This window comes from Pteropus medius, unplaced genomic scaffold (assembly GCF_902729225.1).
Source record: "Pteropus medius unplaced genomic scaffold, Ma_sr-lr_union100, whole genome shotgun sequence".
Lineage (NCBI taxonomy): Eukaryota > Metazoa > Chordata > Mammalia > Chiroptera > Pteropodidae > Pteropus > Pteropus medius.
Window position 1 is genome coordinate 8,899,660 of NW_024355990.1, and position 14,208 is coordinate 8,913,867.

The following is a 14,208-nucleotide window of genomic DNA, read 5'->3' on the forward strand; positions in this document are numbered from 1 at the left end:
GAACGACTAGTTGGCCAAATAGTTCAGGAAGCCAAAAGTCTTGGTCTTAATCTTTTCACTTAAGCCATCTGGACTATCTCCACAAGCCCTCTAATTTTAATAAAGAAACGTTGGTTTTCACTTCTAACCTAGGTATATCGACCATAGAATATCGAGTCTGAAGTCCACTGCAGATGAAATGACTTTCTAAGGAGTCTTCAAGACTGAGACACTGTTGTTTTGCCGTTTTGTTCCATTATATTTTGAAAGTGGGGGAACAGAGATGAGGGACGCAAAAGAGAATAAACAGTTCAAACAAAGTTTTTACCTGAAGGGCTTTAAGACCTGGCAGCAGCAGCAACATTTCTAGAACGAAGGATTTCCATGAACAACTCGACTAACACACGGACTCGCTGCACTTTTTAAAATGTCTTTATTGGTTGTACATTTTCTTATGAGATCAACACGCCATTTCTTTCAAGGACACCTTGCTCCTGAATATTTATGTTATTTGTCCTAGCTATGAAAAGTCATAGCAAGCACTTTGACAGAAAAAAAGGTGGTTGGGTGTCTTTTGCCATTATCACTGTCTTCTCTATTTTCAAATTGTTTTTTGAGTCAGTTCATAGATTGACACAACACTGAACACAACACACACGGTGTGAAGTTGTACGTATACACGCACAAACGTCCAGGGGACCAGTAACAGTGCCTGTAGCTTGTTCCTTCCTCCTCAGCAGCTGTATGAAACTGAAGAATATCCTGAGATGGGAAATCAACGTGTAAGGTCCTCATCGACAGAGGAGGTTAAGTTTGACTTAATCTCTCAATTTTATTTTCCTTTCGAGGTGATGAGAGAGGAGCCAGAGCAGTCGCCATACGAGCCATGTAACAATCACTTAGTTCAAAATCTCAGCCATTTCCTTGGACACAAATACGGATTCAAAGAACTATTGCATAGCACATCAAAACTTTTACTATTCCTTTACTATGCTCTTAGATCAGAAAAGAGGGAAATTATAAAATTATGTTTTTTACAAGACACTCTGATTAGGTATTTTGCCATAGAATGACCTATAAAAGGCAAAATTAACCCAACTCTTGGCAAATAGTACAATTCCTTGTTGATTGACTGATTGATAGAGGCCAATTACCCAGGCTATAAACTATATTTCACCAATGATATTTGCACGAACATATGAATTTCTCAAGAATAAGAACCTAGGGCAGGTGGCTTCTCCAAATGTGAAAAACAGACATGATTTCTTTAAAGCCACATTATCCCTCAGTGCATTTCCGGTAACTCTATGAAAACTTAATCTACATCAGTACAAGACTTGCTATATTTCTACCGCGTCCTGCACATCGGCCATTTCATTTGTTTCAGGATTTTGAGATAACTTTACCAATGACAATAAGCAGTAGTTCAAAAGAAAACAAACAAACAATGCACACAACCTGGATAACAGGAAAATGAGGCTAAAATGAAAACACATGGGGGCCACTAAAGCCACATCAGCAAAGATAACTGAAGGCACGCTCCCCAATAGAACAGGCATTTTAAAATACAACCCTGGAGCTTGACTGAAGTTATCGACTGATATTCATAACTCCTCTTTCCCCATACAATGACTAGAAATGTTTTCACCTTAAAAAGACACACGTTTCCACATGGAAAACACAGTTAAGTATATACCCCCAATCCTTTTTTGCTTCTGCAGCTCACAAGCAAAACAGTTCCCAGGGCCAGGACATAAATTTAACATTCACCCCAAAGGCATAGAAACATTCTACCCACATCCTTCAGAGGTCTTTACTTTATGAATTTCTAATGATTCCATACTCCACAGGTCAGCTTGCCTCATTCATAAAGAAAAGATATCGCAATCCATGAAAAAGAGATGATTTCCACCAGGGAAAGCGAGCAGCATGCTACTTGTGGCAGGACAGATGAGGGAAGCCAGTTGAGGAAAGAATCCACAAAATGGTAGCCATTCCTCTATTCCAAACTCTCTGAAGACAGTGTTGAAGATGGGTTTTGAAGGGTAGGGTGCACAACCCTCCAAAAGCCTTTCAGAACATGTCGGGTACCAAGAGATACTGGGGCCTCCTAACGAGCATATGGAATCACTTCATTCTAGCATCAAAAGATTGTAAAGACCAGGCATGTTTACATTTGCCTTTTAGCTGTCTTTACAATAAACATGGCTAAAAACAAATCTGGGGTGCAACATAAGAAAACAATCAGTCATATATACAAATAAAAGAAAGGTCTATCATCAAATTCACACAATATAAAAAAAGTGTTTTTTTTTTCTTACAAAGACCAGATTAATAAGTGGAAAAGCAGCATTTTCAGTGATAAAACTGAAGCACAAAGGCAGCAGAGAAACCCACCTATTTTACTAAAATTCTTGTAAAGTTCAGTTCCGTATAGAAGTTATATCTAGCATCTCATTGAGATTTTCACAAAATATATAGAAAAAAATGTTCATGTATTTAAATAAAAATTTGAGCTACATCCCTAATACCTCTTTCAGCTTTAAATGACCCAAGATGATGATTCTGTATAGTAGGAAATGTTCCAATTGTGGAAGTTAATTACATAAAGAAAACATTTTTCCTCTAAAAATACCTGTTATTTTTGTGAAACATCATTTCCTCATTTCAGTTCACATAGAAAAATCACTCTGCTGAAAAAATAAATTTAAGAATAAAAAATAAGTCAAACACAGGAGTAATATGACAGATAAATCATCTGGATTTTCTTAATCGAACCTCCTTGGGTGGCTTTTACACAGAGACTGGCCGAGAACTCTACTCATGGTTGCCAAATGTGAAATTTTTGGACGTATGCAGTGTTCTAAGATGGCTGCTGTGAAACCCCAGCTATTCAGCTTGTTTTAGTGGCTAACACAGCACTCTCAGAATTGACCGCAGACTCTTTAGGTGTGTGCAGAAGGCACCTGATACGATTCAGTTGAGGTCTCAGCATTCCTTTGTGTTCAGTTTACGACAGATACAGCGACATAGGTTTCATCTTCCAAAGGCTGTACCATTTTCCACCTGGAACCTTTGTAAAATCCAGTAGTGGTAACTGTTAGCTTGAGTCTCAGATCACACCCTTCTCTGTGCCAAAATTGCCCAAAGAGCCTTACTTTTTCTTATACATCAATGAACAAAAATTACAACTCCTGCCTGTACAAAGGCCAAAATTTAGAAATTCCACTGGCCATTGAGAGCCACCATGCCACCTTCATCACTGAAATAATAAGGTTATTCTAAGCCCTTTAGAAAAATAAGCAATTTAAGGATCTATATGTATGGACATCGCATCTTGACTTTTGCATTTTCTTTCAAATGATGCATGCTTAAAAATGAAAATAAATGGTCCTCTCTTCTTGCCCTTCTACCTCCAACCCTGTTAGCATACTCAATACGCAAAGGCCAGGGACTCGCAGACATTGTTGGCTGCAAAATTTCCCAGATTCTTGGGCTGTTTAGACTCCTCAAGTTGTCGCTTCATCCAGTTTCCAAGCCTTTAACAGCCATAGAGACTTCCAGTTAAAAGGGGAAATAGTGGTGGCCAAATATTCTGCATGGAGGTGGTTGGGGGTTTCAGATGGGCAAGGTTGACCTTCATCACACTCTCTTCCTCTTCCCTTCACAACAAGAGACCCCCCAGGGGCACCAATGAATATAGTCTAGAAACTACTTCTATGCACTTGACTCAACTCCTCAAGGATTGAACACACACTAGGACAGACAACTTGAGATAAGAAAATAAAACAATGATTTCTCTCACACAACTCACTGCTTCTGAAAATTCAAACTAGCTTTGAGTGTTGTTTTAAAATGATACATTCTAGCTCTTGTGGTAGAGACTTGTAGTGTATTTCTATGAACATTCACAGTTCACTGCATTGTGGAAAAAGCATGCTTATTAGATGATAACCTTTGGTGTCTACCTTTCTTAAAAATGGCTGCCACCAAAACTATAGACCAAGTGGCTTGGTTTTGTATTTGTTTTTCTTTAGCCAGATGGAAGCTGATGGATGAGTTGTTCCCCCTCAAATGCTGTATCACTCTTCAAACCATTTACCTTTTTCTGGGTGCTATCTTTTAAAATGGTGACTCTGTAGAATTGATAATAGTAGGGAAATATGAGAAAATTTTCTGATATCTAAATCAATACTTCTTAAATCTTCCTAAAGTTCATTATTTTTAGGGGAAAAAATAAATAAAGGTTTGGCTTTCTGATGGGTTTTCCCATGGGAGATTATCTCTATAGAAATACTGAAAATAAGTTAAGAAATATAACTTTTGTCAGCTTGCTCACTCACAGGTTTCCTAGTTCTCTGCATTTAGCTTTTCTTCCAGCCCCAAACATAATTTCACATCAGAGTTCAGCCTTCAACTCCAAAATCCAATAACAAATCCTAAGGCAGTAGCCTTACTCGCCTTGGTTAAAATAGTTTGCAGACTCTAATACAAACTCTGGTAGTGACCAAATGACATAAACTGCTCATTTCTGGCTGCAATAGAATATGACTTAAGAGGAACAGATACCCAACCCAGCTGCTCTTCTTTAAAGGCTAAAGGGAAGTTTTATTATAACGTCTAATATTTCGAATAAGGGTTTTGCTAAAGTTCTCTTAGAGAACCTTTACATTTTCAAGATTCCTACAGAATCCACGTAGAAAGACCAATGCAAAATTGTGGATTTCGAGTTTTGATATAGGAAAATAGTTGGATCAGTTCTTTTCCACAGAAGTGGTTAAGTCGACCCAGGTCACCTGTGACCGGCAGAGGACTAATAAGAAAATTCAATCAAGGCAATTGAGGACAACAGAAAAGCTTGTCACAGCCTGGCCAGCACCACAGACTCTGGGGGTTACTTAGGAAGTTCTGTTTCCTATATTAAGACCAAGCAAATACTTAAACTTTCCTGTGCTTTCCCTGAACTCGATCTCCAAATCCTAAGGCCATCAGCCTCATTCCTCAAAAGAGACCCCTGACTCCCAGAAATGCAAAAGTGTAAGCTGGGGAAAACCCAGCCATGCCAAGATAAATGACCCACAGAGAAGTCTGTGCATGCTGGAAACTACATGAAAGAAATCCAGTGCAAATCTCCCTAAATCTAACTGTTAACTCCCAACAATAAAGGGTTCCATGTCCTAGTTCAAATGACAATACAAGTGATATCAAGATACTGACAGTCCCAGGGAACTAGGTTGGATGTTTTTAAATTATAATTTAACACATTTGTGTTTTGAGGTGATATTGTTTTCATTTTTTTGTTTTTTAAATATGTCTACCACAAAGTCCTTGACCTTGCTTTGTGTTTCTACTCAGGCCCAACTCCCCTTCACTTCAGACAGGAAAGGGGCTTTTAGAGAAATCTTGCTTGTGAAAGGACTTTGGGTTGAAACTGAAAAGATAAACCCCAGTTTAAGTCCTGATTCCAAATTATTCCATTGAAAAACCTGCAACAGTAGGATTCTATTTGCATAGCTGTAAACAGTGACTATCTAAACCTCACAGAAGTGACACATCTTCTTGCAGACACCAGGAATAGGTGGTGAATGATGTTATTCGGTGACAATATACTTCCTCCAGAAGGATAATTTCATTCTGAAGGCTCTGGCATTCAGGTTCCCTAGATGAAGAGAAAACATTCTTCTAGGTAAACTGCCGGATCAAATACTTAAATATACTCTCTTAAGGAGTTTCCAAGTGTCATTCTAAGTGTAATTTATGTTTGCTTGATGACGCAGGAGGAAAAAAAAAAAGGTTCCGAATAATAAAGAGACTGTAGCTTTAAGTAAGGTGTGTTGCACTGTTGTGGAAAAAGAAAATGCAGATAGCTTAGGTAACCGGAAGGCTGTTATTTGTCTGGCGTCCTGTACAGCAAAGAGGGTGCATGTACTGACAGAAGGCGAAGCAAATTACAGTTGTTCTGGTCCCACAGGGAAGACAGCTTTCATTAGGGGGCAAAAGGACCCAGAAATTCAACCAGGGCTGGCAACCCAAGAAATCACATCAGAAAGGAGGCATTTTATGTAAACCCCTTAAAACCGAAGTTTACTCATGATTTCAAAAAGGAAGAAGGCGAAGCAGCCTCGTCTCTCCAAGTCCAGAGACAGAACTCAAGGGGTAGGCCTGAGTCTCCTGTCACGGTGAGAGCTTAGAGTTCTAAGTCCACCAAGAACAAACATTTTGACCCCAAACAATTCTTTCTGACTTTCCTAAAAGATGACCAAATAGATGAAGTGGATGAATTGGAAGACTTTAAGAATTCTATCTGCTTTCAAGTTCTGAGGGAAGTATGGCCTCCTAGATTCTCAAATCTTACTACGGTTTAGGGAAGAGGAAAACCAAATGAGTAATCTAGGTTCGTGATTCTCCTTACATGTGAATCACACCACAGAAACAAAAGGCAAAACTAAGAGACAAGAATGCAGGTAGTGTCTAAGAGAAGTGCCTATCATTTCCAAGTTGAAGTAAGTTATGTTTGTTATTGTAAAAAAAAAAAAAAAAGGGAGGGGAGGGGAAATACGTACTCAATTTAATCTAACGAAAATTGTCCCATTGGTTTCCAAAGCAAAGAATACTTACCTGAGGAAATCAAGAGGCAATTTTCATGGGACTAAACAACCTCCACCCTTTCTGAATTTATTCACCTGTGTCCATCTTCCTAATCTGCCTCAGTCACAGCTGAGCTGTATTTGATGGGCGAGGACAGGTGTTGGCAAACCATGGCTTGTGGGCCAAATCCAGCCCATTGCTTCATTTTTTAAATAAAGTTTTATTGGAACACAGCACCATCCTCATTCACTGACATATTGTTTATGGATGCTTTTATGGTACAGCAGTAGACCTACTAGCTATAAAAGGGACTGTATGGAATACAAAGTTGAAAATATTTACTATCTGGCCCTCTACAGAAAATATGTGTCCACCCCTGGTCTAGAGCAGAGGTGATTGATCCTGTGGGGTCCACATTCTACAGAGCAGAGGTGATTGATCCTGTGGGGTCTATAAACTGTACTCCACTTCCTACTCCCTCAACAAAAAAAATGTTTGCAGAACTATGCGTTCCATGCACAATGTGCATTTTCCTAGGGAACAGGTCCCAGAAATTAACAGATTCTCAAAGGAATCCAGAGTACCCTTAGCCAACCAAAGCCAAGGAAAACTAGAGTGTCTTTAGCTGCCGGCACAGTGCTCACACACACACACACACACACACACACACACACACACACCAGGAACACGTACATTCCAGAATAAAATATCCTCTCTCTCTTTTCTATCAGGTTTGGTAGATTTCTCTTTCTAGATTTACTCTGGCATTTTTTCCATCTGAATATGCAAATTTTCAGGGGTCCAACTGAAAACTCCACCTCCTACTTGCTAATTCAATAAAAATGGAAATTCCTTTAAGCCAGCAAATCTCCCTTTAAGTTATATAGACAGACATTGGGAAGGCAAAATCTCCAGCACAACAGAGATTTAATTCATTTTACTGGACCTGACCACCAGCTCCAACAAATTTTACGAGTATCTGAATCTTGCCTTCAAGGTTATAGTGAGTTACAGAGCCAAAAAAGCATTCGGATAGGAAATCAGAAACTAGGCATCCATTGCACTTTCGCACAAGAGATAGTGTTTTGTTAGACACTTTTAGAAGAAATGGAGTAGTTTCTGAACAGAGCTGATGAAGCCCCTTGGTCAACAAAAGCATTTTTAGTGTTCAACGATGAAAACTTTGGCCCCTCCTTGCCTCCTTTGTGATTATATTCCAAAGATACTAACTCGATTGCATTTGGAGAAATTAGTCTCAGTGCCGGCCTCCTCTAATGCTGGGGTTAATGAGTATTTCATTTTCTAGATTGTGACAGCCAACGTTGCAGGACTGATGAACACTGAAGGAGGGTAGGACCTCAATTAAAAAGCTAATCAACCAGACGCAAGCAAAAACAACAGTAATGATGATAAAACACAGAGTGAAGTAATACAGAGGACTGAGTGACCAAGAATTCCATTTAGAGGGTCACTAAACGTAGACAGTGCAAACGTCAGTATGACATATATTGATGGTCCCCAAACTGTGTGCCGAGACATTCTGAGGCGATGAAGCAAACCCACGGGGCACCACCAAATATTGTCAGTTTTTGAAGGAAACACTGTGCAAACCACCACTATTAAGTTGTTCCGACCTAATCACCTAATAAGTGGAACTATTCTTTATTTTGGCCTTGGGCACCATGGGAAAAAAAATTACTGAGACAACCAATGGCACTATGAACATAGAAAGTGTGGGGATCTCTGACACATATGTATTTTTTTTTTTTTTTTGGTGAGACTTGGAGGATAAAGAATGGTAAAATCCAAACAGGACTGAGCTATTCCCACGCATGCTCATTTTCCATTTCAGATGGAAGCTGCTATTTAACGGATTCTTTCTGACTACATCAGTGTGACCAAACATAGTCTTTGAATGACGGACCATTCCTCCATATCAGGGCTGTCCATCACGGCTAAGAGATGAGTGCCATGTGAAATCGGGGACAATCTGATATTTTGTCATCAAATATATACATTACAGGAGTTCTTTTTCATTCAAAGTCATCAGTTTGGGAGGCTCTACAGTTATTCCAGGAAGGTAGACCTTGCTTAAAAACAAACACACACTTTTTTGGAAATATACATTTGAAATTATCTTCAGAGCTCATGACACGATCTTTGAAAAAGACTCAGTGATGGTAAAACTTCAGCTCTGAAGGTAGATTTGACTTCTAGAAATTTCCAAACACAACTTGGTGCTAAGTCTGATAATAAAAGGCAGGTAATGCAAAAAAGTTTTAAAAGACCTGGGAAAGGTTTTTGTAAAACAAACAAACAAATGAACAAAGAACTAAGGAGTAATTATAAAATGATGACTCTGCATGGTACACGGATGGGGGGAAAAAAGGAATTCGGAAGCCTTTCTGAAAGAGAAGTGGCAAAAATATTTTAGTAGCATTATTTATATAAATATATAGTCTTTCAAGGTAGCTACTCTGAAGGGCAATACATATACATATATGGCAATTGTCTTAAAAGACATTCATATTACTTTTGTGGCACACCTCTGAAATCAACAGTATATATATAATGGATATTTTTATAAACATGAAGACAATTTATAATATGGACAATTATATAATACTAAATCAAATACATTTGGGGAAAAAAGAGCATGGTCTCTTATAGAGAAATACTGACTTTCTAATACACAGATATAGACAGGGCTAATATTCAGATGGTTCACCATGGTAGTACATTAAATATTTTGAGTATTATCCCTGGATATAGATATCTTTACTCATTTCTCCTCTCTTCCCCAACCCTCCCTTCCTCCTTCCCTCATTCTCTCTCACACACACACACACACACACACACACACACACACACACACACACACACACATATGTATGTACAGGAGACTCTCAATTTTTATCAACTGAAAAATAGTTTATGTATCTCTATATTTATTTAAAATTAGTTGCTCAGAACTTAAAACACAGTTCTCAAAGAAAAAACCCACATTCTAAAATTTAGACTCATAAGGCTATCAAGCCATTCTACTTTAATACATAAGATACCTAATCGCCATTCAGCAGAGTGTTTCTATGGAGAAAAGGCATCCCAAATTTCAAAGCAGTATTCCAGGTACATGCCTTCTCTGATAGTGGCAAAGATGTCTCCATTGGTGAGGACAGGGAAAGAGGTGGGTGGTCCTGCGCCTCTCTTATAGTCCCTCGTTTCTCTGAAAATGTTCAAGAGAAATTTCTAGTCCACCCCGTCCTTAGGAGGTACTGGAGGTCCCAGGGCTCTCAATCCTCCTGCACATCAGAATCACAGGAGCAGCTCGTAAAAATTGCCAATCCCCAAGCCCCACCCGGACTGATGAAATCCAGATCTCCGGGACCTTGGCACTGACTGTGTTCATGAGCTCCACCAACTCCGATGTGCACCAGGGTTGGGAATCGTTGACTGACTCCTTCTCTACCCCAGTGCGGCTGTTTTGCAAGTTCAGGCCCTGGACTCACAGACTGGAGAGGAGCACACAGAGAAACACACTTGGTCAAGAATATTTTAAAGTAGAAAGCACACTGAATAACAGGTAAGAGTAATCTGATCCGGACCAAAAAGATGTTTTGCTTTACATATTTCATCCAAAACTGTAACAGAATGACCTTGGATTTTTTTTTTCCTACTACTTTCTTTTTCCATAAGACAGATAAATAAAGCAAAGAATACAGTTGTGATATATATATATTTTTTCTCTTGGTCTCAAAGAGAGAAACCTGCAGGATTAGGAAGGGGGGTGGGGCGGGAAAGTGAATGGCCATGACCATGAGGATAATACCCCTTTCCTGGCTGGAACAAGATGAGAACAGAGGTAGCTTCAGAGCAGATGAAACTGATGTTGAATCAAACAAGTATCTCTCGGAACTGAATATGAAGACGTGTATGGGGAAGCCAGACCCACTCTGGACACCTATGAGCTGGAGTCAAGAACAATGAGAAAATGCCAACAGAGAAAAATATATGATTGCACTTCAAAAATCTAAACTGGAAAGAAGGGGAGGATCCGAGGGAGCAACGTTTGTACACTTTAAGGCAAGGAAAGAAACTGAGTGTATCCTCTTCTTCCTGTTTTAATCAAAATCTTCTGTCCTTATACTGCAAGAGCAGCCTGGTATTAATACGATATCAAATAGCAACGTTTCCTGGCTCTTTTCGGTAGTATTTTCCCTGTGCATCACTCACTCCTTGATCTCTGAGGACCTAAAGCCCCAAATCAGGGAACTCACTGGTGTATCTGGCCACAAGGACTTGTTCGTTGCTTCGTCAGCCTGCTAGGAATGCACAGTGGAGAGAGCCTGCTATGGTGGAGCGAGCTACTACATGCTGCTGAAGTACGATGTGGCCTCAAATCAACCCATGGATATTTGAAAGGCTGTTCCTAGGGATTAATTCAACCCTCCCCATGTTCTCCTCATCTGATCAAAGAACAACGAACTGGCTTTAATTTTCTTCTATTGCAGCCATTAATAGTAAGGCTTTTTCATTGACAAACAAAGCAAAACAAAGCAAAAGAACAAAAGAATATGTTAACTATGAGGCGATCCTCGGGGCTTTGCACATTGTAGGAGGGACAACAGCAGAAGGCACCGATTCTCTGTGATTTGATGTGACAGTTCGCTTTGAGACTGACAAATGTCCTCCTTACTAAATACAGATGCTCATGGAAGCCACTTGGCAGAACTTGTGACTTATCAAACACACACACACACACACACACACACACACACACACACACAGAATAGATAGGTGATATAAAATCACATCACAAATCACGTTCCACTAATACTATACCACAAATGTCAAGAGAACCAAATTTATGACTCTTTGAGCTGTGATAAAAGTGATTTTAGGTTTTCCAAAGTTGGGAAAAAGAGTATGACCAGGAAACCTTGCCACTTCACCTAGAATATGTGGTTATTTCCCAGGATTGAGCCAAAGTTGGGAATATGGCAACAGCCACAACAGGCAGAATAGATGCTTCACAAGAAGAGCTGCTTGTTGCTATTTTTAGAATACTCTTAAAGATGCATATTAAATAATTTCTTCTGGACCACAGACACAAATGAACTTAAAAAACAAAAGCCCTATAAATATTGCCAGCTTAACCTTGTCTTTCAGTCTCCTCCTTCCTTGCATAAAATGGAAATTTTTCAACCAAGTGCTTAAACATAAATATTAAAATAATAAGTGGGACGGACTACAAATCTACTTACAATTTCATCACTACTGTAGCACCTTTTAACCAGGGCCAATGCATTCATTTTGCAAAGAACAAGAGAAGTCTGAGAAGCTTAGGGACTCATATGACTCATCATTAAATATTTAATCACCTTTTAAGTCCTAAGCCTTTATCATATTTCATCCATCTAGACAGTTCATTTTGTACTATAGATTCCAAGGCCCCCTTTGGAGGGGGAAAAAAAAAAAGAAAATGGGGAGAAAAACCTTCTGAGAGGAAGGGTTAAAGATGAGTTTCTATTGGCGCTTTAGTGAACTCGCTTCACCCCGTAAACCCACCAATCCACAGGAGGGTCAATTGATTGAGTTCATTGTTTTTAGTCTCCAATAATCAGTTTTACAAAAGATGCCACGTCTGTTGCTTTGGATTCATGTAGGGTGAAAAATGGATGTTGCTGGGAAAGAAAAGAAAAATACATGGTATTAATATTTGTCACTGACAACATATGAGATTAGCAAAACAGATCTGTTTGGTAAACAGATGACGCATACCCCTGTCAGGGCTAAACTGGCTTCTTCCTACCCCTTCTCAAATCAAGTGCACATCTAGTGATATAAACATTTTTAAGATACATTCCTCTGAGCTGCCATTCTTCCCATTTTGATATGTTCCCACTATGGAGTATCTATTGCTTAAAAATAGAAATGTAATTAGGCCACATAGATCTCATCTATGGTAAAAATACAAGGATTAGCACAAAGACAGATTAAACTCTGATTTACAAATAACCTTGCTCCCTATAAATAATTTTAGACTGATACAGTCATAAAATAATTAGACATTTCACAGACTTATGCATATTTGTTTCTTGGGAAATGATGGTAGAATGAGAAACCAATTTTGTGAAACAGTAAATGGGTGAGGCATTGCCCTGCCCTTGACGTTGAAGAGCTGCTTTGTACTGAAATAGTTAACACAGCCACTTTCTAAGCCACATCGATAGCCAAGAGTTATACTTATGTCTTTCCTGAGGAAGAGTTGATCCATCTGGAAAATAATGGAGACTGCCAAACTCCAGGTTGGTGCAGAGAAAATTCAACTCAGAGATTAAAGATTGAAAAACCAAAAACTATGGTCTCTATTTCCACAGGCCAGATTAGATAAACTGGACACAAACATCAAATCTAGCACTTTGATGGGGAAGGGAATGGACATGGTATGATACGAGAGGCCACAGACGTCAAAAGAATTCTGAAAGCAACGAAGCCATTTTCTCTGCACCAGAACCATCCTCCCCAAATGGCTGTCACACTGGAACCTTACACCTCCAATCAGAAGGAGATACGTAAACTCATGACCCACAGTTCTCAATGCAGAAACAGAACCAACCAACCAAACCAGGCAGGACGATTCCTTCAGGTAGAACCTGGTGCCATGTACCCACCTCCCAGCTACCCAGCATGGCCGCCTCCCTGACGGTCTGTTGATATTATTTTCAGTGACTAGCTGAGCAGCTAAATATGAGCGTTTTTGCATTCTGGCGAGTATGTAGATGACTCGCTCTGTTTCCCCTGACTTTGGAGATTTTCGTCTACAACCTTTAGGTGGCCTAGTCGTAGGTTTTCTAATTATATTTGTTTTAAACCTGACAGCAGAGGGCTGGATGAGTCAGCTCTGCAGAGAACCGAATGCCCACCCATGAAAGTTTTAGGAAACAAAGTAAATGGGGAAAGAACAAAGAAATAAAACCCCAAAGAAGATAGGTGGTCTCCATTAAGGATCAGGACTCAGAAAATAGAAAAGGGGTTTTCTGCTTTTGCCCATCTGAAGATAAAGGTTGTGTGCTGGCTCCGAGCCTCACACCTACTATATTAAGTGAAGCTCTAGGTGCTGGGTCAGTCATCCCCCGAGCTCCTTGGATAAATAAACACGGTATTACTTTTGATTACTAACCACTGACACAGCACACTTACCAAGGGCTTTACCACATCTTCTTGACGTTTGGTGAACTTTTAATGTGCTTAAAAGCCTTTTACTATCAAAACAGGACTTGCCAAACCTCAGACTATCTCACTGACTGCTTCCCACGCTTGCCAGCCCCATCCTGCCTCTGGTTCTGCTGATGCAGCCTGTGTCTGTGAATGAATTCAATAACCTAAGCTGAAGTTTAAAAATATATATATATATATCCTCAGATATCTCCTAGTTTATTCTCAGGCTGGGAAAATGCTGGGAGAGCCAAAGGGCAGAGGGAAGGGAAAGCGGGCAGGCGCGTCAAAACGGAAAGTGTGACTCGCCTTCTTGTGTGGGTTTTGAGGATGTACGAGGCTGGGGGGAAACCCAGTCCCTTCTATAAGCAGTGGACTCAGAATAGCAAGGACAGCAACCAGGAGGTGAGCAAATGTGGCACA

General features: G+C 39.7%; 1 protein-coding gene across 3 annotated transcripts in view; it reads right to left on the minus strand.

Annotated features, from left to right (window-relative positions):
- Window positions 1-395: 395 nt before the first annotated feature.
- Window positions 396-14,208, minus strand: part of MAP2K6 (mitogen-activated protein kinase kinase 6) — a 109,432-nt gene continuing 95,619 nt past the window's right edge. For all 3 annotated transcript variants that reach the window (XM_039859226.1, XM_039859228.1, XM_039859227.1), the window contains one exon: window positions 396-12,251. In XM_039859226.1, coding sequence (XP_039715160.1) covers window positions 12,174-12,251 — 78 coding nt within the window. In that variant the 3' untranslated portion in view covers window positions 396-12,173. The remainder of the gene's footprint in view (window positions 12,252-14,208) is intronic.